A 21997-nucleotide genomic window follows, 5' to 3' on the forward strand; every position below is an offset into this window, starting at 1 on the left:
ATACATACACTAAACGGGAATTTTCTAAGGGATTATTATAGGTTAAGGGTTAACTAGACAGCGGATAATAGCGAGCTACGAGAAGTTTTGTTTATAGCAAGCCTCTATGGCCAAGTTGGTAAGGCGCGGCACTAGTAATGCCGAGATCAACGGTTCAAATCCGTTTGGAGGCATCATTTTTGTTATTTTTTTTTTTAAATTTTATTTTTATTTTAAATTAATATTCTTGCTTTTCTAATGATAAAATTGCAATTGATGAAGAAGATTACTTTCAAATAAATCGCGCGAGTGAAGATGTGGAAGGTAGTAGGGGTGCAAAATAACGCACCCAAATCTCAGACAGAAAGATTAAGCAGTTCGATGCCTTCCTTTTGACAGGAGCAAGTCGCAGCGCCACACACGCCCGAGCCTTTTCTCAATCAATCCAAACTCCGTGCTGCCAATCCACTATTCTTGTCATTTTAATGTTTCTGAGTGACCGACACATGCCGTCAGTCCCGCATGCCTGCGCTTGCTTGCGAAGTGGCTGTCGGTCACGTGCGATAACACCATAGGTCGCAATCTGCGCGAAGGCGTCTATCTAGACACGACCGGATCTGAAAGGCCTTTTCAGGAATGTTCAAACTCACCCTCTTTCGCCGTCCCTCGCATTTAAACCATGTCGCAGATAGCAGTTTGAATTTAGATGTTAGCTTGTGCCATCCCAAAACCTTCCGTCTCTTCCTTTAAACGCAAACTCAAAACATTGCACACCCGTTTTCTGACGGTCGCGCGTCCGGCTGCGGCTTGCAGGACCACGGTCTCTGTATCTCCATCCCCATATTACCCAGAAGACATTAGCCTAGCTTGTCCAGGCTATTCTGGGCCTGACTCTGACTCGTTGTCGCGCTAGTATTTACACTCAGCCGTAGGACTTCGCTCCACCCTCCTCACTTCTGGCTCCTTTTCCGCTTCTCCTTTCTCGCTTGTCCGCAGAACATGGACTCGCTCTCGGTCTCGTCGGTGTCGTCTGACGACGCGCTCGATGCCGAGATCCGTGAGCGTGGACTTGTCCCCGGTTCAGACCCTGTTCAGCGGCCACCTCACTCACGGTTTGCGTTCGATATGAATGCAGAAGACGGTGACAACGTAGAAGACCCTATAGATGACCTTTTTCCAGAGACATTTGCTGTTCATAGGCGTCCGTTCAGCAAACGGGAGTATACTGGCGACTCCAGTAATGACACATCGCACACCACGAGCGCCTCGCTCTTTCCCGACTCGACCTCAGACGAGCCCTCAAAGGTCGCGCACACGACCTTTTCAGCAGCTTCTTTACTCAACGATGACTCTCGCTCTGGAGACATTGACCAATACGAACTTGAGTACCCGCGGCGGTCGTCAGATTACGATTACCCACGCTCGCTACAGTCCTCACTTGGTACTTTTGTTATCGACGACACTGCCGATGCCGGAGGAGGCAATTACACTATCGAAGATGGTATGGCCTACCACCCTCCGAAGAAGCACTATACAGAGCTCAAGCGTACACTTAAGACGCGGCATATTCAGATGATTGCGGTGGGTGGCGTGCTAGGCAACGGCCTCTTCATCGGCTCAGGAAAGATGCTGGGAAACTCTGGGCCATTGGGTATTTTACTTGGGTTCCTAATCACCGGCTTTATTGTTTTTTCGGTCATGGTATCGTTCGGAGAGATGGTTGCGCTTATTCCTATCGCTGGTGGAATCTCAGCCTTTGGTTCTCGATTTGTCGACGACGGGTTGGGTTTTGCTCTTGGGTTTTGCTATTGGTTCTCTCTCGCAATCGCTATACCTACACAAGTTTCGTCCGCGGCTGTGCTACTGACATATTTCGAACCCTTTAATCCATGGAATTTATATCCAGCTGTTATGGTAGTTGTCTTTCTATTTGTCATTATATTCATCAACTCTATGCGTGTGCAAATATATGGGGAAATCGAATATGTTTTTGGACAAATTAAGTTGACTTTGTTGCTGGGTTTGATTATTCTCATGTTTGTACTTAATCGTGGACACGTCCCTCCTGAAAGCGGCAAATCATCAATGTTTCCTGTGAATTTTTCTTGTGAGTATTTCTTTCTCTTTTTTTCCTGCAAAATATTATCTGGAAGGGTTATAGAATGTTGACTTTATGTTTTAGTCTGGGATAGCAGTAAGAGTTCAGATTATGGTCCATTCCGACCGTATTTTGAGGTATCAGACAACGACAAGATCGAAGGGTCTACAGGACGCTTTCTAATGGTTTGGACGTCAGTTGTACAGTCGGTGTATTGCTTTTCAGGTACAGAGCTCGTCGCTTTGACTGCTGGCGAAGCCAAGCACCCACGACGATCACTACCTCGGGCTACACTGCGAATATTTTTTCGAATTTTTACTTTATATATGCTCGGCATTTTTGCCCTCGGATTGAATGTGGCCGCCAATAATTCGGCGTTGCCAACCTTTTTCGTACCATGGTCGACATACTCTGCTCAAAAGGTCAGTTGGTCGAAGAAATGGACTATTGATGGCAACTGCGAGACAGGAGCTATATCGATGAAGGGCTATTCATCGTCAAATTCATCGCCGTGGATTATTGCACTGCAAGGCGCTGGGCTATGCGTAGGAGCTTCTGTCGTAACCTGTTTATTTGTGTTTTGTGCGTGGAGCGCAGGAAACTCTTATCTTTACGCTTCGAGCCGGACATTATATGCTATGGCGATTCAAGGAAAAGCTCCGCGATGGTTTGGTTACTGTACTAAAGGAGGACTACCTTACGTATCTGTGATTTTCACCTTTACCATTGCCATGACTGTTTTCCTAGTGTCGTTTCCAAACGCGACCACAATCACCATATATTACTGGGTTCGTAAGTTGACTTCGATTCCAGGCACCCTTGTTTGGGCTGGTATATGTTTGAGTTATATACGGTTTTATTATGGGCTTAAGCTGCGGCCAGATATTGTGCAGCGCGATATGCCGTCTTATCCTTACCGGTCGCCATTCCAGCCATTCACTGCTTATTTCGGCTTAATAGGATGCGTCTTTCTGGTCATTTTCAACGACATGACTATTTTTGTCAAATTTGAGTGGCAATACTTCCTAGCTAGTTACGTTTCTCTTTTGCTGTTTCTGATTTGCTTTGTCGGATATAAGCTTTGGAGACGTACAAGACTTGTTCCACTTGCAAGGATGGATTTGGATTTGGGAAGACGAGAAATGGATCTTTACGAGGCTGAGACTGCTGCTGAGATGCGTTTGATGGAGAAGGGGATTTGGGGAAAAGGCAAGCGGACACTGAGGTGGATCAAAGCAATAATTATATGATTCAACTATTTGTGTAATGCCGTTTGCTTTTTATTGTCTTGTATTGGTTTTTTATTTTGCAGTTATCTGATTTAATTCATATTTTTTTTTTTTTTGTTATTTTGTTTGGGACCTGGTTCTTTTTTCTTTCACGATATAAAAGTGTGTTCTCTTTTTTTTACTACCTAATGGAGTCGTTTCAGTTTGTTTTGTCTTGATTTTATATTTGTATCACAATGTATTCTAACAAGTTGAATAATTCGCATTTATCGATATTTCAAATCATAATTTTACTAAAAATATTAAAAAAAAAAGCTGTTGTATACTGATTACAACAACTTCAATTAAACAAAATAAATACACCAAAACTCCGAATTTCTATAATCTCCACTCGCTACTAACGATGCCCAGCTCTCCACTTTTTTAAATCCGGTTTCGGCGTCAATAATGGCGGCGGCATGATACTATCGCTGTTCGCAGCAGCAAGATCATCATGTCTTGGACTCCGGCCGCCATATTCGGCAAATACGGGAACTGGAGCGCAAGAAGCGTCTTCGTTGCGATAATTTACCCAGGTCTCGTGGGATGCAGATCGTAAAGGCGATGACATTCCAGAGAGTGTTTTTGCGCGAGGACGCGTGCGAGAAGCGGATGGTTTTGGAGTTAGCTGGGGAGGTTGTTGGGGTTGATGGTCGGTGCTAATAGTGAATTGCGGCAGAAACGAGAGATCAGGCTGAGTACCAGAGACAGTATGTGCGCGTCTCTCGCGCCGAGAAAGAAATGGATTTTCAGAAGGACTGTCGGCATCTTCTACTAGAGAGTCCGCGAAGGGATTGCTGGAGGTAGTTGAATTCGAGCGGGAGTGAAGCTGACGCGGACGCGGAGGCGGGCGGGAAGGCGATTTTGAGGGGCCGCGGGCGGGTTTGTAGACGTAGCTAGGTGGTGACGAAGAGTTTGCCATCGAGAGAGCAGTACTCCAAGGCTTAGAATACGGGTCTTGCTGCTCTGCTGCGTCGTCGGTATCATCGTAGTCGTCTTCTTGCTGAGCGAAGTGAAGACGCTGGCTGTCGTCAGATACTTTGGAGAAAGAGCGGGCGCGGGCTCTGCCTAGACGCGGCGAGGCGGCCAGCTGTGAGTCTGAAGAGAACGGAATCATTGAGGACAGTACTTTGGCCATAGTAAATGCCTTGAAAACAGGGAAATGTAGACCAAAGTGAGGAAGGAGCAAGGAAAGAAGCCGCGGAATGTGCAGTAAGGAGGCGCTGGGAGTTTAAACGGGGGCCAATTAGTCTGTCCACGCGTCTATTCCCGAATACGAGCTCTCTTGTGTTATTTCTCGGCAGTTTGGTGACAGAGTCAGTAATGAATTGTTATTATTCTTTGATACTCTTATAAGAAGTGCAGCTTCTGCACTTTACCTATATATCGCTGCAGCTTTTTCTAGCTGACAGACGTCTAAATTTATACACTACTGACAACGCGAGCCGAGCTCCGAGCCGCGCGAGCCGCTTTCGCTCCTCTGTTTGCTCTGTAATTAATTATGTAATATGCACAGCCATTAGCATAGCCACATGCACAGCCATCAGTTGGCTCCTCTCTTCATTACTCTGCGCTTGGCATCAGCTGCATTTTATGTCTGAATTACAAATATTTAATTCAATTGTGTAGATAGAGGCATTTTATTTATGAATATTGACTTAGACCCTTTTCTACCCTTCTGCACGTCCAATACTGCCCTTCCTCTGCTCATCTCTACTAAAACACTCATCCAGGGCAAGGGCTACAATTTTTATCAATTCATTCTCGTCCTCGCTCTTCTCTTTTATCTGTGTCGTCTCTCATCCCGCCATGAACCGCTCCTTCGAAGAAGTGCTGCGCAATTCGCGGCTGGCATCTTTGCCAAAGCCACTGCCGTACCTTCGCAGAGCGCGGCATCCAACTCAGCAAGTCATCACTTCTCCAACGCACTCTCTTCGTCGTGGCGACTACGGTCTCAAGGCTCCTCTCCCTGTCCTGCCGGGCTCGAAATCTCATCTCAAGCACGTTGTTGTCTCGACTATCAACACTCCCGAGGGTTTCACTGACTTTTACTCGGGCTCAATGTTCTACCGCACACTCACGAAACTCGAGGAACTCGGCGTGCCTGCGACCGTCGTTAGGGATCCAGCTCGACCTATCGGTAGCGACAGTCCGCGCAAGGCCTCTCGCGATCTTCCTTTTCTGCTAGATTTTTCTCCTAGTATTGGACCAGATGGTAAAAAGCGTGTGCCGACACTCGCTCAGCTCCGGGCAATGCGCCGCGAGTCCCAAGCGTCCGCATCCACTTCCTCGACAACTGCCTCGACACTCCTCGACATCCCCGCCAATGTCAAGGCCCTCTACGCCGACCAGTCGACCTGGGCTCCCGCCAACTTCTCTCCAAAGCCTACGCTTCCGCACCCGGTTCTTCGCCAATCCACTGTCGCCGGCTCAGGCGGTCTCACCTACGCGCTCTCCAACCGCGCATACCAGACCCCTCTTCCTTCGTCCTCGCCATCGTCTTCAGAATCTTCTTTCGGCTCGCTCGTTTATAATCCTACTTTCCCTGGCCGTGATCTTGGACCTGGAAGCGTTCTCCTCGCCGGCGTTGTAAGTTCTCGCGCGTGGGCAAAGTCATCGGGTACTTCCTCGACTCGAACCCGTTCTAGGGATCTGGCTGCGCGATTCACGCCGCAACGATATTCAGTTTTGCAATTGGGTGTCTATTGGACTGGTGATGTTTATATGCGTGTTAAAGCGCCATTTGATGAATTGCAGGAAAACGTTCTCGCGCAGTCATCTAGACGCGATCTATACTCTTCTAGAAATCACAATACTTCATCCTCGGGCTCACGGACAATCAGCAACAACGGGCGCGATCGATTGGTTGCCGATTCTGTAGTCAAAGGGTTTTCTGATTATGAGAATCCAAATGCGTCACCTCGGAGTTTGGATTCGATTACTGGTGATGATCTGTATGGTCTTGTGAGTGGAGAGGAGGGGACTTCGGCTTCGTCGGATGATATTTTAGGACATCTTGAGAGTGTATTAGAGTCGTCGGATTCAAAGCGGTAGAGATGAGAGTTATCATAGATGCTTTTTTTTTATTCTTGTACATATACTAATCATTAAGATAAGAAAAAACTTTTATCCATCTTAAAATTTGTTTCTTGACTTCTCACCGACATACGATCCTCGCAACTTTTAGCATCGCAGCCAACGCCTCGTAATTTTTATCCTCGCTCGCTTCCGGAGAAAAAACGTTGGAAAACATTGTGACTTTATGCGACTTCTGCTGCTCGGCATTTAAAAATGGTAATAATGTCTGCAACACAACCGGGTTCAAAAGCTGATTCACCAAAAATTCCGATGATTCTGCTGCCGTTGTCGAGTTTGCAGCTTGAGGATTACCTAACTGTTCCCACTCTGTCCTGATTTTCCCAGGAACTTTCATTTCGACAGGTTCACCATCCGCACTGTCATCTTGATCGACGGGTTCGCTTGCACTTTCTGGAATATCAGACTCGGCAAAATACATCGCACCCAGTACACTTTCCTCGCGCTTCTTCTGCGTCTCGGCTTCAGGACTCTCGGCATATGTTTTTCCACCGCGCTTATACATGTTTCGGAAGGCTTGCGTCTCACTGAATCTCTCGCATTTAGAAAAGTCAATCTCGGCAGGCACATACCAAGCCACCACTTCGTCTTCCTCCGCCTCTCTTTCAACATTCTCATTCTCGCGATGTCCCATTCTAAATCCTTCGTCTTTATCCAGCTCTCGTGCATTCTTCTTGCGTCCTTTTGTACTGCTGATTTCAGACTCAAAGTATCGCACAGCCACAAGATCTGCGTCGCTCCGCCAGGTTACGGTTTTTTTCGGTTTTTTTTTTACATTGTTTGTGGGGGCCTCCGGCGTTTTCTCAGAGTCGCTGTCGCTGGCATTTTGGCTCGTCAGCAAACTGCTTACTAGCGACATTACTCTTGGCGCAGGTTTTCTAATTTTATCATTAGTAAGACTCGAAAATAAACAGACAGCTTAATTGACACTCACGCAGGTTCTGCTGGCTCTGATGTAGTAGATGCAGAAGTAGATGCTACAGCTGTGCTTGTCGGCACCGGTCTACTCGATGCGGCGGGTTTTTTCAAGTTCTGAAAGAATGCGTTGTACGTTGCAGGTGCAGCTGCCGCTGGTATCGCTGTAACTGCGGCTGTTGCAGATGCTGCTGGCGCTATTACATCTGGAGACGCGGTCTTCGGTCGCTTTTTGATGCTGATGCCAGACAATGCTGTTTTACTCATTGGTGGAGCTTCTTTTTCTATAAATTGATTACTAATTAGTACATAGTCCACAATAGAAGTAAATCAAGTTGAAGAACTCACCAGCTGCTTTATCAAGCACTTTCTTTGCTCCGTCGGCTACTGCACCCTGTGCCTTCTTACTCACCAAAATCAGAGGCTTCGTCATCTTAACCGTATCCAAATCTTCCATCTTGGGCGCCATTCGCGCAAGAAAATTCACTAGCGTACCTACTTTTTCAAAATCGTTCGCTTTGTAGTCGTACACCAGCCAATTTCTTAAACGAGCAAGAAACTTGATATTTGTCGCCATCATCCGCCAAATTTCACGGTTTACAGATGTTAACAAAGAAAGGAGGTACACAGTATATGTCTCGCGCAAGTCAAATTTTGTCTGCTTGCCGTACGCCTCGTCGGGAATGGCAAGACCAATCTCAATCAATCGATCAACCAACGCAGGCTTATCGTCAAGCAAATTCTTGAAAGCGCTCGCGACTCGCATTCTAAGAGCGGTTACTGGATCCTTTTCAGAGAGGATAGGAATCTCGGCTGGCACGGGAGGAGCGGTAGGCGGAGCCGGCGACTCGGATTTCTTGACTGTCGGTTTCTTCTTTGGCGCACTGTCTGTCGCAGAGGTTGGGCGCTTCTTTTTAGCAGCGGCAATCACTGCTGCTGCTGTCGCTGTCGCCGCAGATGATGATGGCTGCTGCTGCTGCTGCTGTTTCTGCGGTTGAATCAGCTGATCGCTAGTTGACATTAGCTGTGGGGTCGAATTTTGTATGTCAAGTCGCTGGCTTTGGACAGCAGGAGTTTGAGTATTTGGTATCTGCCACTGCGTCTGCATAGCCTGCAACGGCGGTGCAGAAACTGCAAACGGCGACGAGAGACCGTCGAACATGGCCGCATTGGAAAAGATCTGCTGGTACTGTTGCTGTGCTTGAGCATCGTAGTGCGAGTTATACTGCGCGTTCATCGTATACGAAGACGGCTGTTGCTGAGGCTGCTGATCTTGTTGCTGATGAGTCTGTGCCTGCGATTGGAGCTCAGGTTGTGGAGAAGGAGAATGCGTTGAGAAAGAGGTGAAGTACGGATTCCTTACTGCAGGCGGGGTATAATTTGCAGACGGCAGCCCGGGAGAGAAATACTGCTGGACATTCTCATCAAGAGTGGGAGTATTTAAGTTGCTGCTGCCATAGTTATCGTAGTTGGTAGAGTGCACAGCTGTTGCTGGAGTCGTGAGCTGTGCTATAGACGGCAGATGAAAGGCGTCGTAGAGATGCTGCTGCTGCGGCGGCGGCGGTGCAGAGTAGCTGTCGACCTGGTGCTGCGAGAAGTACGGGTCATTGTAAGAATTATGCTGCTGCTCAAACTGCTGACGCTCATGTTGTAGCTGTTGCTGTGGTTGTTGTTGTTGCGATGGAGGTGGTGGCGGCTGCTGCTGCTGCTGCTGAGGCTGGGAAGGCTGCTGCTGGCCGTAGAAGAACATCTGGCTCGGTTGCTCCTGAGTCTGCTGCTGCAAAAGATACTCATTATATCGCTGTGGATCCATTGTATTTGATTCAATTAAATCTTAATTCGTAATCTCTCGTTTTCTGTTTTGAATACACTTCTTCGAGTAAACTACTACCGCTTACTGCCGCCTGATCACAGGTTCAACAGCTTGCCTTGTATTGTCTTGCTCCACAGTCCTCAGACAAGACTCAAGCGATTATCTATCTGCTTCACAGCAATGCGAAAAGACACATAAAAAACTGCCTTGATACTTGCTTGAAAGATAAAGAGATTTACAAAGTTAGAAGACAGGCTATGACGAAGAGAATAGAAATAACCTCGTTCTTATAGCTTATCGACCCGATCACCGCGCGTTGATTTCAGATGAGTAATTTCAAATAAGAAAAATGCGATGTGGAACAGATAATAACTAGAAAACAAATTCAAATATGCAGATATATGACTTTGCTATCCTTCTTCCTTACTCTGCTCTTGAGACAGTGAAATTCTGGACAGAGCGAACACGATCGCCAGGGCTGAGTGACATTATTTTGGATTGTTGTGCACCTTGATGACTAATATCTGACATAAATATATTTTTGTGTAAGTTAGTTGTCCGCTTTGACTGATTGATATATAGTTACGGACAACCTGAATACCGTAATCCAGAAATTCCATCAGCAAGAACATACTTCAGGCGACCAGTCTCATGTTATTCTCAGCCTAAGGTACTAATTCAAACTTATCTCAGTCTGTCTTCGTCTAGGATAGCATATCATTCTTGTGCCTTTGCGTTTGTACTGACACGTGATACATCGTACCAGCTTCTGAACTCATGATCTCAGCTTCTGACAATTGCAAATAGACGAGAGAACTGAGATTGGCCAAGACTGCTAATTTTCTATAACTTCGCTGCTTATTTGACTGTTGTTTTTTTAGTGTACCAGATGGAGCGCGGAAAGCAAGGGATGTGTAGGCAGCTGGCGCGTCTGTTCAACTCTTGAAATATGACCATTTCGCCCTTGGTCTAGCAGTTTTTCATTTGGGGCCTTCAGATTAAACTTATCGCAGGCTTGGTCTTACAATATTGCTGGAACAGGCTTTATACCTAGCCAACTATTTCGGTAATTGATCAGCCGGTACTTGTGATTTTGCGTAAGGGCGACTCAAGCAGGATAGTATAAATCATTGTTATCTATTAATATCGCACGACTGTGTGTGGTGAGGGATAGCAAAAGGTATTGGTTGATGTAAGGATTTTTTTTGATCTAACAAGGTCTAGCGGTGATATCTGTTTGTTTTGTTTGTATTCGATGTACATTCGTGCTCCTAATATATGCAGGTGCAAAGCTCTAACTCCCGCTAATTCGTGTATTCGGCAAGGCGTTATACAAATATTAAAAATCATTTAGTGTTCTTAGCTATGTATCTTGTACAAAATCATATATTGTGGCGCTTTTAACAACATTGGTTTTTTATTTACTGAGTTCGGCAAGATCGCGTCGCGTCAATTCACACACGTGACTAACAGGCTGATGTCGGTTTCACGTGTTTTGAGATGATTGCTCAGTCACTTCTTGATCTCGCGTCAAGAGCAAAAGCTAAAGCAATGTCTGCACCAAGAAATAGAAGAAGGCCGTATGCGTCCGTTTTGCTTGGGACTGTGGTCGTAACTGCTGCTGCATCGCTAGCATATTACTACTTTTCTGAGCCAGTGACGCGCTGGATTGAGTCGCGGGGTAGTAGTTCAGCGTCTACACAGGCGAATGATGCCGAGCACAAGAAAGATATCAAAAGGACAAAGAAGGGAAATAAGCGCACGGTGGTGGTGGTTATGTCTGAGGTACGTCGTTCAAACTACTATGATAATCTGACACTAACAGAAGCAGACAATCGCGTCAGTGAATCTACTTACAGAAGACACAAAAGAGCAGATCAGGTTACTCATCTTATACCCGACGGCTTTATCTTCTTTTTCTTCTTCTTCTTCTTCTTCTTCATCAGTCGTACCATCAGTAGAAGAACTTCGTACAAAGTACGTCACGCATCCGACGCACGTCTTTCTTCTATCCAATACCGAGTCAATAAAGCCAATTCTGCGCCATTTGGCAAGCGATGAAAGTACGTCAATGACTATCGTAGTCGCAGATCAGAATCGTGATCTGAAGAATGATGAGGAGATTAAGAAATTTGTTGGAAATGTGGTGGTTGTTGAAGGAGATGGTGCTGAGGACGTGTGGCGGAGTAAAGTGCTGAGTGCGAAATAAGAATTTGAGATTGATTCTTATTAAATATAAAATTATTTTGGGGTTGTATTTTTAATGAATTTCTACAATTTATTGTAATTTGCTGTAGTCTATTGTGATTAATAGTGATTTAATAGTGATTTAAACCAAAATGTATAAAGTTCTAAGAAATCAGTTGGGAGTTTTACGCTCATCGTCGCCACATCGTCAACCTTCACCTGCTACTCTCTTCCTCCTCCTCTTCATCACCATCAGCAAAGATGTCTTCATTCACAATGTCTTCATTGTCAATGGTGATCAAACAAGTAACAGTCATGGCTCTCGCCTCGACTCTCACCTATCTTGTCATGCAGCCGCTCGTCAACAGCCTCGCCGACAGACTGCAACAATCGAATTCTACAAACTCGTCGGCTAGCAAGCAGAAGACCGGCAAGCTCATGGCAAAGATCAAAGAGCGCAATCCGAACGCTAGTCTGAGCTCATACGAGATTGCGCTTATGGCTGAAGTTGTCTTGCCGGAAGATATCAAGGTTGGATTCGAAGATATTGGTGGGCTCGAGGATATTATTGATGATTTACGAGAGACCGTGCTATATCCTCTCACCTTGTGAGTTTTATTTTGGTCTTTGCTTTCAACGAAATCTAAATAGACTGACGATTCCAAATTTAGACCCGGATTTTTTGCAAAAAACTCTCCGCTTCTACAGGCTCCAAAAGGTGTGCTACTCTACGGCCCTCCTGGCTGCGGCAAAACGATGCTCGCGAAAGCACTAGCACACGAGTCGTCTGCAAATTTTCTAAATATCAAAATTTCATCAATTGCTGATAAGTGGTTTGGTGAATCCAACAAGATTGTTGACGCAATTTTCTCACTTGCCCGCAAATTAGAGCCGTGCATTGTTTTTATCGACGAAATAGATTCGTTCCTTCGTGAACGCGCAAGTGGAGATCATGAGGCGATGTCTATGGTCAAAGCTGAATTTATGACTCTTTGGGATGGACTTACGACCGAAGGCCGGATCCTAGTTCTCGGCGCGACCAACCGGCCAAACGATATTGACAGCGCGTTTTTACGCCGCATGCCGAAGCGATATGCAGTCAAGCTTCCTGATGAGCAGAAGCGGAAGAAGATTTTGAAGTTGATGCTTCATGGAACTACTCTTGATCCATCGTTTAATTTTGATAAGGTTGCTAGACAGATGGCAGGCTTGAGCGGTAGCGCTATCCAAGAGGTGTGTCGTGACGCCGTGATGGTCCCGGCAAGAGAATACTTCCAGAAGCGACATGCTGAGGATGGCAAAAAATTTGTTCCAAGCACTGGCGCCGGTGATAATGAGTCGTTAACGATGAGACCGCTGAAAGATACTGATTTTTTTGTTGATTCGGCGGCGGCGAAGAGCTTGAATGACGCGACTGGCGCAGGAGACGTTTTGGGATTGGACTAGGCAATTACATAATATTGATAGATTGTTTGATTTTCCGTTGTCCCTTTTCGCTGCTTGTTTTAATTGTAAATAGTCTTAATGTTGAGCATACGTAATATTAGTTAAGCCAGTTGATAGTATTTACATAAGCATAAATTGGCCTGAATACAGCCTATCGCCGCGCCTCGTCTCCACGTAGCATCAACACCTCCCCACCAGGTCTTTGTGCCGTCGCAACTCTTAGCTTTACAACCGAACAACTTGCTTCTAGTGCACAATGGATCCGCCGTTCAAGGTCAGGTCCGTATTCGAGTACCTTTCCGATCACCCGGACGACCTCTCGTTCCCGCTCGGGACGCAGATCCAGGTCACTGCCGTCGAAGACGACGAGTGGTTCAGCGGTCGCTACTTTGACGGATCCGGCAAGCTTCATGAAGGAATGTTCCCGCGCAATTTTGTCGAGCTGGTTGCTGAAGAAGATGCCGGTCCAAAGGCTCCGGCTCACCCGAGATCAAAGGCTGCTGCCGAGCCAGCTACTGCGGCACCGGTCGCTGCCACCGAGCCTGCGATAGTGAACACTCCAGAGCCTGCCACTGTTTCTGTCACGAGGAGTCCAGAGTCTGAATTACAGCCTGCACAATTGCCTGCAGCCGAGCCAGTTGTCCAGCCTTCTCTTGCTGCTGCTGCTGCTCCGACCTCACCTGCCGCTTCTTCAGGATTGAAGTCTTCATTCCGTGACCGTATTGCCGCCTTCAACACTGTATCAGCTCCTCCAATCACTCCCCAAGCAAAACCTGCAGCTCAATCCTTTGCTCGCAAGCAGTTTGTGGCACCCGCCCCTTCCGCATATGTTCCTCAAGTCCCGCAGCAACATAAGCCGCAGCCTGCGGACTTGCAGCCGGCAATGAGCCCGACGAGATCAAGCTTCGACACTGGAGCAGAGGATGAAATCGAGCGTGAGGATCCGACGCACCATGAGGCTATCAACACTGGAGGCACGAGTTTGAAGGATCGGATTGCGCTGTTGCAGCAGATGCAACTTGAGCAGCAAGCGGCTGCTGCGGCGAAGGCGGCCGGTAAAAAGAAGAAAGCCCACAAGAAGCATGCATCGGATGGCACTGCTGAGGCTGTGCCTGCTGTGTCTGCTGCGTCTCCAGAAGAGCATGTTGTTGAAGATGCGGTCGTCGCTTCGCCTCGACAGAGTCTAGATAGCGAGGCTGATCTGACGAGACGGGCTTCGCTAGACTCGTACGTCTCGTCGTCTGGTATCATCCCTGAGATTCCGCACACTAATGTGCATCGCACTGATGACCGGTACGAGTCTGACGAGGCGGCTATACAGTCTGATGTCGAGGATAATGTGGAGCAGTACGTACATCATCCAACGGTGCAGCATGTTGAGCCGATTGCCGAGGATGCTGACGAGGCTTATGAGGCGGAGAATGAGTACACTGAAAGCGAGACGCCTAACGAGTCCAGGGCTGAAGTGGCAGCAGTGCAGAACGATGAAGACGAGGAAGAGGAAGAGGAAGAAGAGATTGACCCTGAGGTTGCGCGCCGAATGGCAATTCGTGAGCGTATGGCCAAGATGTCTGGCGGTATGGGTATGCCATTTGCACTGCCTGGCGTTGGTGCACCCATGGGAATGCCAATGGGTATGGGTGGCTTTCCACCGCGATCTACCCCTAAGCGTGCACCGGAGCCAGCAGCTCAGGAAGAGCATCATGAGAAGGAAGAGGTTCGTGAGAAGCCGATGCCAGTGATGCCGATGCCAGGCATGGCGCCGACCGCTCCTGCTGCCTCGGAGAGCAGTGAGGAAGAAGAAGCAGAGGATGATGATGATGATGATGATGATGATGATGATGATGATGACGAAGCGGCCGATTTACCAACTCCAGTTACCGCAGTTGTCGCTCCCGTCTCGAAAGCGTCTACAACAGATGAGTCCGTACCTCCTGCTCCAGTTGCGAGGGTGTCAACTGATGAAGCTAGCCTGTCTGGCGTTGTTCAGCGAACCGCTTCCTTAAGCTTAGAGTAAGTCTTGTTTTAAGCCATTGTCTATGTACTATTTATTAATAATTCATAAAGGAATCCGGCTCCGGTGCCACCACCTGTCCCAGTTGCTGAGAGGCATGAGTCTATCTCCCAGGCCCTGTCACCACCTCAGTCGCCAATTGCAGCAGTGCCTCCTCCACCGCCTGCACGTGCGCCGACGATCCCCATTGTACCGCAACGGCAGCCGCAGTATGCGGACTCATCGGAAGAGGAAGAGGAAGAGGCAGCTGACGAGTATACTGAGCCTGCTCCCCAGCCGCGTGCTGTGCCGCCTCCGCCTTTACCGACAGCTGCACCGCGTCCGGTATCGATGACGGCGCCGCCGCCAGTTCCTACGTCGCCTCCAGTTATGATGTCCTCGCCAGAGTCCTCTGCTCCTCCAGTTCCTTCTCATTACCATCAAACTGCCCCGCCTCCACCCCCTGCAAGTACTCTGCCTCCACCGCCGCCTGTACCAACTGCGTCGGCGCCTCCACCGCTGCACTACGCGCCTCCACCGGTACCGAACATGCCGCCTGCGCCTCTGCGTCGATCGACAGATATGTCAGACTACAGCCTGCCGCCGCAGTCGCTGTCGAGGAAACTGACGCAAGAATACGGCTACGCAGATGACGAAGAGGACAGCGACGACGCCTATGGCAGCCGATCCTATGAGAGTAGCTCGCAGCGAGGATACGCGGCATCGCCACCACCTCCCGTCGGCTACGCACCGCCGCCTCCGCCGCCGTCGCAATATGCCTCACCACCAATGCCTCCTACGCAAGCGCCGCAGTACGCGTCGCCTCCTTCTGTACAGGCACCTCCACCGCCGCCGCTCGCAACACATCCTTCTGCCGGGCACGGGTACGAGTCACCGCGACGATCTGTTGAGCAATCGCGGAGGTCTTTGGACCAGACGCGACGCTCAATGGACCCGCGGCGGTCAACGGACTCGCATGAGGTTGCGGGACCGGGAATGTTTGTAGCTAGTGATCTCAATCTAAACGAGCCTGAGCAGTGGTGGGCTACTCCTGAGTCTGTGCCGCCAGCGATTCAGCGCAGGGCCGGTCGTGATTTATCCTTTGAAGTTGACGAAAGCTACCATTCGCGACGTGGACGGGGTGTCGTTACACGATCTATCTACGTACTTTATTACGATTATTCGCAGACAGTCATAAAGCTCTCATTCGAACGTGAAAATCCTGCGCGTGTTAAATTCGAACAGACGCACAGCGCTCCGCCGACTGGTGTGCGTAAAGACCAGCTTGAAGGCTGGTACGAGCGATACGGGCGAGCCGCGGCTAAGATCGCCGGAGATTCTCTCAATGCGGCGAGTATTGTCGGTGATGGTACGTCGTTTGCGTTCGTCTCTGGAGTTGTTGAAAAGCTTGGAGATGCGCTGCCGTGTGTAGGAAACCGCGCGTTTGGAGCGCTCGTGTATAGTAACCTTGCCAATGCTAGTGTTGCGCAGACGGACGAGATCCGCGCGGGAGATATCATTACGTTCAAGAACGCGCGGTTTCAAGGACATAAGGGTAGTTTACGTCAGAAGTACGCGGTCGATGTGGGCGTGGGATCTGATGTTGTGAGCGGCATAGTAAGTGAGTGGGATGGCACGAAGCGGAAGATACGTGTCACGGCACAGATGAGCGCTAAGGAAGGAGGGAAGGGTAAAGGCGTTCGCAGCGAGAGTTATCGACTCGGCGATTTGAAGAGCGGTGAGGTGATTGTTTGGAGAATTGTCGGGCGCGAGTATGTTGGTTGGGATGATGATTCGCTGTAGTTACATACTTTAGCTGTGCGTTTGAGTTGTCAGTTTAATAGCATTTCATGGTTTTTAATCATCTACACCGTCTCCGAAAAGTAAATGTCAACTGTAGATATGCGAACGAGCATATTACTACTGTATACTTTCGACAACATAAGCAGCCACGGAAAACCTTTGAAGATATGTCTGCTAGAATATGAGCAGCCCTCATTTTGCTATATGAAATCTTTTGCAACTTTTATTGAACCAATATACATGATCTAACGACAATTAAGCCCAACCCTCTCAACAAAAGAATAACAACCTATGACTCCTCGACGACGGTGGTCTGCAGGCCCTTGAACGAGGTGACATTGACGGCCTGGACGTATGAAAACAGAGGCTCCTTAGCCTTCTCTTCGTCGTTACGCTTCCGCGAGATGCGCAGACGCAGTCTGTATGGCACACCCTTGATTCCCTGCTTCCAGATCTCCTTGTTCAACTGCGGGTCGAGACGGACGTCCTTGGTGCCCTGCATTTGTTTTGATATTAGTCGGGTGTTGAATTATAAAAAATAAAATGAATTGTTAGTCAACATACCATGTGCTTGTAGGCAAAAGCCTTGATCTCCTTGACAGCGGTGGGAGCACGCTTCTTGAACTGAACGCCATGGACCTATACAACACGATATCAGTTCCATTCTTTTACTTCTTCCTCTTATTCTTCTTCTTCACGAAAACTTACGCGAGTGTGCAAGTGAATGGTATATTCACGAGTAACCACGTCCTTAAGAGCCGATCTCTGGGTAGATGCCATTGTTGTTGGTTGTGGAGGTTGCGGAAGTAGCTCTGGTTGGCGACGACTTTGGCTGTAGTCTTCGAGATCTCCAGAGGTGCTTCCACGAGCGGCGTTGGCCAAAATCGCAGTCACGCTGGGACATAGCCCTACAGCAACCCTACAGCATTTAATTATGTCATCTGTGAGTAATAGAAGTGCCTGTTGACACTAGTGTCACTCGTTTATTTCACGTGATTTAGCCTGCTCTCGAAAAACATCCTTCCTCTTTTTACTGAGGTTAACGGCCATATTCTTTTTTACGGTACCCACTTAAAGTGCAATACACAACAAAGCACGAGTATCGTAATACAAAAGATGCTCTCAAGGACAGCAGCAGCCCCGCTGTGCAGTCGTGTCGCGCGGCCATGGGCGTCTTCAATAATATTCTCTTCTTTCTCGCGGCAACAGTTTTCGACATCAGCAGTCCGCCTCGCCGATCCTAATCCGAAAAAGACTACGAAATTGAAGGATGCAGAGAAGTTTAATACACCGTTCCCGACTCGATTTAACCCGCGCTCGTCGGCAAACACCGCTCGCCCCGTGCTTCCGTCGGGTTTGACCTTTAATCCACCTCCCTCGGCGCCTTCACCGTTCGACACTCCAGATATCTTTCTGCCATTGCATGAGAGACGAAAAATTGAGACTGCGCCGAGTATGGAAGTGCTGCCACCGCCGCTGAGAGCGGTTGTGCCCAAAAAGTACCATTTGAGCGAGAAGCAGATTGACGAGATCCGGAGACTGCGCGATGAAGACCCGAATCGCTGGACAAGAAAAGTATTAGCGGAGAAATATGGGTGCTCGGATTTTTTTATTGCGCTTGTTTCGCGAGCACCAAAGGAACGACTTGACGAAATGGACCGGCGGTTGGATGTCATTAAGTCGCGATGGGGAATGTATAAGCGGAATGCGCGGTTACAGCGCCAAAAGAAGAGGGAGATCTGGGCAAGAGATGAGTGATGATGTTGCATACATGTATATATATTATTATCAATAGATCGTTTGTCATATATGTCATAAAAGGTTAGCTACTACGTGTTGTTGGCTTACGCCCTGCTTATACAACCGGCACCAGCTCATCATCATACTCGGTATACCCAGAACCCCCAACAGCAATATTAGGCCACCCACACACTCTGTCAGTCATCAACACGTCAGGCTTATTTCCTGAATTCACAATCTTCTGTAACGACTGGGAGATCACCTCGACGGCATCTATACGCGTAGTCTTGCGGAAACTTCGCTGATATATAAATGGCAATGGCCAGCCTCGTTTACGTGGAGGCGGGGCGACAGCGGGAAGTGTTTCTGGAAGAAGGAGAGGGGTGAAAAGGTGATCACTATGAGTAACGTGAATGAGTTCCAGCTCATCAATACTCTGATTATTGTTAAACACTTTCGAATCTCTGCAGACAAGATAAAAACTATGTAACTCACCATCGGTGCCTTTTCGTCATCATCACCACCTTCGTCCTCAGCTATCTCAACAAGAACAGTTCGCCATTCTCTCATTTCGTGTCTTCCTCTCGTGACATAGAACTCAGCTACCTGAATAGGTACGAACGCGTTCCAAGACTTTGCGACAAGTAAATCAGAACTTGCCGAATCGAGTGCCGTGCTTGAGATAAGTTTTCGAGGGAACTCTGGATTATTCAAAAGCCTCGATTGTCGCGGAGGCTCTATAATGGTCTTATGAGGTAGATCGTCGTCGTAGAGGTAAACGTTAAACCTGAGATTTTCAAAACTCGGTCGTTTGCCCATGTTGGGATGTCGCGCCTGACTTGGATTTCGCTGGCTAAAATGTACTTGCAGACGATAAGTACCCGGTGCCAGACGAATATGTCTGGCAACATGAAATTGCTTGAGCTGCGGATGTATCGCATCGAGTGACGTTTCGTGGGTGGTCGATAACGGGTTCTTCCGAACATTAAGTCTCCTTCCCAAATATTTGAAATCCCACCCTGCTAGACCGTGTTCAAATGAGAATTTCCATTGCTCGAATAATGCCAAAAAAACCATGTCCCAGGTAAACAAGGAGAACGCTGGATCTTGTCTGATTGCAAGGGCATAAGATCTCCCTTCTTGGCCCAGACAATATACGATCTTTGCCTGCCAAAACTCATTACTCGCGAGTAATTTGTGAAATGTCGAGTTAGTACGATGAAGAGCTTTGAGTTCGTCTCGTGATAGATAAAGACATATTTGAATCAAAATCTCAGTTGGAAGAATGTTAAGAATTGTTCGTGCCATTTCGTGATTACTTTCACTTGGACGCTTGAAATGTACGAAGCAAGATCGTAGAAACTCCAGATCAGGCTGTGATCCTTGTTCAGTATTTCATATCACAGGCATAAACATATTGTACGGTTTCCATATTGCGGATGATAATCAAATCGCTTAGTTTGGTTCAAATCAAAAAGGAGTAGAAGATCTAAGCGGATGAACCTATATCTAATGACATGAATGAACTAGTACCTCATTTTAAGCCGCAGATTACTAATATTGACTAGTTACCTACAAGTTCTATTTTGCGGCTGTTTTTTTGCATTTACTGGTTTGGACAATAAACATTTTCAAATCTTGGATAGACAGTTTTCCAACTCATCTAAGGTTGATAGTGATAGACTGGGCCTTATAGATTAATTGTCTCAGAACGATAAACTATACCCGTAAATCATTAACCTCCCCTACGCCATCCAATTCATTAACCAGTATTCACGAAAACGCCATCATTCACTCTATTTCCGCCGCGATGATGATGACGGTGACAACGAATTATACTTTGCCTTCTTCTCTGCCGGTTTAAGAATCTGAAATGAGCATAAAAGTGACTCGTCTACGCTCATCATTGCCCCAGCGTTATCAAACTCCCCACAATAATTCGGCGCCGAGAAAATAGTCACAAGCTGACGCTTTGAGAAAAACTCGTACCCGTCTTCAACAACCTGATGGCCACGACAAATAAGTTGTAAATCATGATGACGGAGAAATCGAGTTACGACATCGGGACCAAATGTTACAGAAACACCGCGGTCATTCTCAGACCAGCCAGTTACATTTGGATCTGGATCAGACCAGAGGATATCACAGATCAAGCCGGATTCGGGTAGCTGTCAAAATAATTAGAATCCAATCTGATAAATGAAAAGGTATAAAAGGTGGAATACATCTGTAGGACGCATGATACGTCGAATCTGATCCATGCTCACCAAATCAGGTGATAATCCGCCGTGCATAGTAAATATCTTTTCATCAATAATAGCGGCAACGGGAAAGCAGTTGAAGCAGTCAGTGAAAGTCTTCCACAGCTTTATATTATATCGTCTTTTGCCTGTTATTTGAGAACGATCAGTGGTGCGGTGCAATGGAAGACTAACAAAAGTACGTACACTCGTCATAGAATCCGTAAATGCGACTGATTGATGCGCTTTCGTGATTCCCTCGTAATAGAAAAAAGTTCTCCGGGTATTTGATTTTGTAAGCCAGGAGAAGGCAGATTGTTTCAAGGGATTGCTTGCCGCGATCCACGTAATCGCCTAGGAAGAGGTAGTTCGCGTCGGGAGGGAAACCGCCGTATTCGAATAGCCTTAGGAGATCAAAGTATTGACCGTGAATATCGCCTTAAAAGAGGTGTTGGAGCAGTATTCTAAATAATAATAAAAATCAAACCTAACTAACCGCATATCTATGGGAATGGGTTAGCAGACAAGGTCACAGATTAGTGAAGAGAAACAACACACCTTTATCGGCGCCTCCAGCTCGAGCAAGATCGGCTGCTCAATGAATATCTCTCTAGCCTTTGAGCAAAGAAATCTGATTTCACTCTCTTGAAGATCGACATGAGATCCCGGTTTATTGAATCTGACTTTTAAGAGTCGGTCAATGATGTTGTCGAGATCAAAGTAAGAGTCAGGTCTAGGCGTGCTCGGATCGGTTGATTTGGTTGACGCCGGAGTCATTTATGGGCAGGTAATGTAGCGCAGATAATTGCAATAAGGCTAAGAAAAGAAAAAAATAAAGGAAAAAGGTTAAAGGAGAAATGTGAAAAAGCCAAAGATGATGAGAGAGAAGGAGTTAAAGAGTGTTTGTATATATAACGAGAGCGCGCGAATTAGGGATTAGGAAGGGCGGGCAGTGCAAATCACGTGCACTTCAAATATGCTATCTTCGCTTGTTCACCGTCGTGACTGAGATAAGGATGCTGGCAATATTCAGTCTGTTGTTATGCAGAGTTATATCATAATAGTATTATGCTGTTATGGTTATGTCCTGTAAGATTGACAGGCGTCTAGCAGTCGCGCTCTGATGATTGATGATTGAGACTTGCGATGATTGTGATGCTCTGTGATTTGCTTTTAATTCATTTTGAAATCTTCTTGGAGCTGTAGACTATGGAGAAGAGAGGGTACCTGATGCATTCGATCCTAAAGATTTACAAACATCCAGCATATGTATGAGCTGGAATGTAATAGTTAAGTGCAATATATAATCAAAGAGCAGAACAGAAGCTGAGAAAAGGTTTATGTATTTTTGGTAACCTCGTGTCCGGATTCCTCGGTTAACCTTTGCCGTCAATTTGCTTTCGCGACGCGTGTACTTTT

At 47.2% G+C, this 21997-nt stretch overlaps 11 protein-coding genes across 11 annotated transcripts; 6 read left to right on the forward strand and 5 right to left on the reverse strand.

Moving 5' to 3' along the window:
• Positions 1-1104: 1104 nt before the first annotated feature.
• On the forward strand, positions 1105-3327 carry V2V93DRAFT_321494 (amino acid permease-domain-containing protein; the record flags this gene model as incomplete). The annotated part of the gene is made up of 2 exons (XM_066907360.1): positions 1105-2086; positions 2162-3327. 2 exons carry the CDS (start codon positions 1105-1107, stop codon positions 3325-3327), a joined length of 2148 nt encoding a protein of 715 aa, XP_066767241.1.
• Positions 3328-3517: 190 nt separating this feature from the next.
• Positions 3518-4735, reverse strand: V2V93DRAFT_365035 (uncharacterized protein). The gene has a single exon (XM_066908979.1). The coding sequence runs from the start codon at positions 4481-4483 to the stop codon at positions 3704-3706; it is 780 nt and encodes a 259-aa protein (XP_066767242.1). The 5' UTR covers positions 4484-4735; the 3' UTR covers positions 3518-3703.
• A 403-nt stretch (positions 4736-5138) lies between these two features.
• V2V93DRAFT_365036 (mitochondrial 37S ribosomal protein bS1m) lies at positions 5139-6486 on the forward strand. Its single transcript, XM_066908980.1, has one exon. It carries the CDS (start codon positions 5155-5157, stop codon positions 6397-6399), a length of 1245 nt encoding a protein of 414 aa, XP_066767243.1. The 5' UTR covers positions 5139-5154; the 3' UTR covers positions 6400-6486.
• Positions 6408-9604, reverse strand: V2V93DRAFT_365037 (uncharacterized protein). Its single transcript, XM_066908981.1, has 3 exons — positions 7705-9604; positions 7376-7640; positions 6408-7319 (listed from the first exon to the last, which is right to left on the reverse strand). Exons 1-3 carry the CDS (start codon positions 9167-9169, stop codon positions 6503-6505), a joined length of 2547 nt encoding a protein of 848 aa, XP_066767244.1. The 5' UTR covers positions 9170-9604; the 3' UTR covers positions 6408-6502.
• Positions 9605-10720: 1116 nt separating this feature from the next.
• V2V93DRAFT_378475 (uncharacterized protein) lies at positions 10721-11378 on the forward strand (the record flags this gene model as incomplete). The annotated part of the gene is made up of 2 exons (XM_066911958.1): positions 10721-10954; positions 10995-11378. The coding sequence occupies 2 exons, from the start codon at positions 10721-10723 to the stop codon at positions 11376-11378; spliced, it is 618 nt and encodes a 205-aa protein (XP_066767245.1).
• Positions 11379-11794: 416 nt separating this feature from the next.
• Positions 11795-12802, forward strand: V2V93DRAFT_321344 (P-loop containing nucleoside triphosphate hydrolase protein; the record flags this gene model as incomplete). The annotated part of the gene is made up of 2 exons (XM_066907356.1): positions 11795-11964; positions 12028-12802. 2 exons carry the CDS (start codon positions 11795-11797, stop codon positions 12800-12802), a joined length of 945 nt encoding a protein of 314 aa, XP_066767246.1.
• Positions 12803-12986: 184 nt separating this feature from the next.
• V2V93DRAFT_384558 (uncharacterized protein) lies at positions 12987-16746 on the forward strand. The gene is made up of 2 exons (XM_066912220.1): positions 12987-14815; positions 14870-16746. The coding sequence occupies exons 1-2, from the start codon at positions 13059-13061 to the stop codon at positions 16596-16598; spliced, it is 3486 nt and encodes a 1161-aa protein (XP_066767247.1). The 5' UTR covers positions 12987-13058; the 3' UTR covers positions 16599-16746.
• Position 16747: 1 nt separating this feature from the next.
• Positions 16748-17511, reverse strand: V2V93DRAFT_365044 (60S ribosomal protein eL31; the record flags this gene model as incomplete). The annotated part of the gene is made up of 3 exons (XM_066908982.1): positions 17307-17511; positions 17163-17237; positions 16748-17094 (listed from the first exon to the last, which is right to left on the reverse strand). Coding segments are annotated over exons 1-3 (272 nt in total), but the record flags the coding sequence as incomplete, so codon positions are not given.
• Positions 17512-17647: 136 nt separating this feature from the next.
• V2V93DRAFT_365047 (mitochondrial 54S ribosomal protein mL58) lies at positions 17648-18404 on the forward strand. The gene has a single exon (XM_066908983.1). It carries the CDS (start codon positions 17715-17717, stop codon positions 18354-18356), a length of 642 nt encoding a protein of 213 aa, XP_066767249.1. The 5' UTR covers positions 17648-17714; the 3' UTR covers positions 18357-18404.
• V2V93DRAFT_403593 (uncharacterized protein) lies at positions 18357-19892 on the reverse strand. Its single transcript, XM_066912627.1, has 2 exons — positions 18834-19892; positions 18357-18774 (listed from the first exon to the last, which is right to left on the reverse strand). The coding sequence occupies exons 1-2, from the start codon at positions 19644-19646 to the stop codon at positions 18454-18456; spliced, it is 1134 nt and encodes a 377-aa protein (XP_066767250.1). The 5' UTR covers positions 19647-19892; the 3' UTR covers positions 18357-18453.
• On the reverse strand, positions 19872-21564 carry V2V93DRAFT_365051 (Metallo-dependent phosphatase-like protein). Its single transcript, XM_066908984.1, has 5 exons — positions 21137-21564; positions 21075-21081; positions 20786-21016; positions 20564-20727; positions 19872-20506 (listed from the first exon to the last, which is right to left on the reverse strand). Exons 1-5 carry the CDS (start codon positions 21353-21355, stop codon positions 20135-20137), a joined length of 993 nt encoding a protein of 330 aa, XP_066767251.1. The 5' UTR covers positions 21356-21564; the 3' UTR covers positions 19872-20134.
• Between the last annotated feature and the right edge of the window lie 433 nt (positions 21565-21997).

The sequence above is a fragment of the Kockiozyma suomiensis genome, assembly GCF_038497685.1.
Source record: "Kockiozyma suomiensis strain NRRL Y-17356 unplaced genomic scaffold V2V93scaffold_3, whole genome shotgun sequence".
NCBI classification, from domain to species: Eukaryota; Fungi; Ascomycota; class Lipomycetes; order Lipomycetales; family Lipomycetaceae; genus Kockiozyma; species Kockiozyma suomiensis.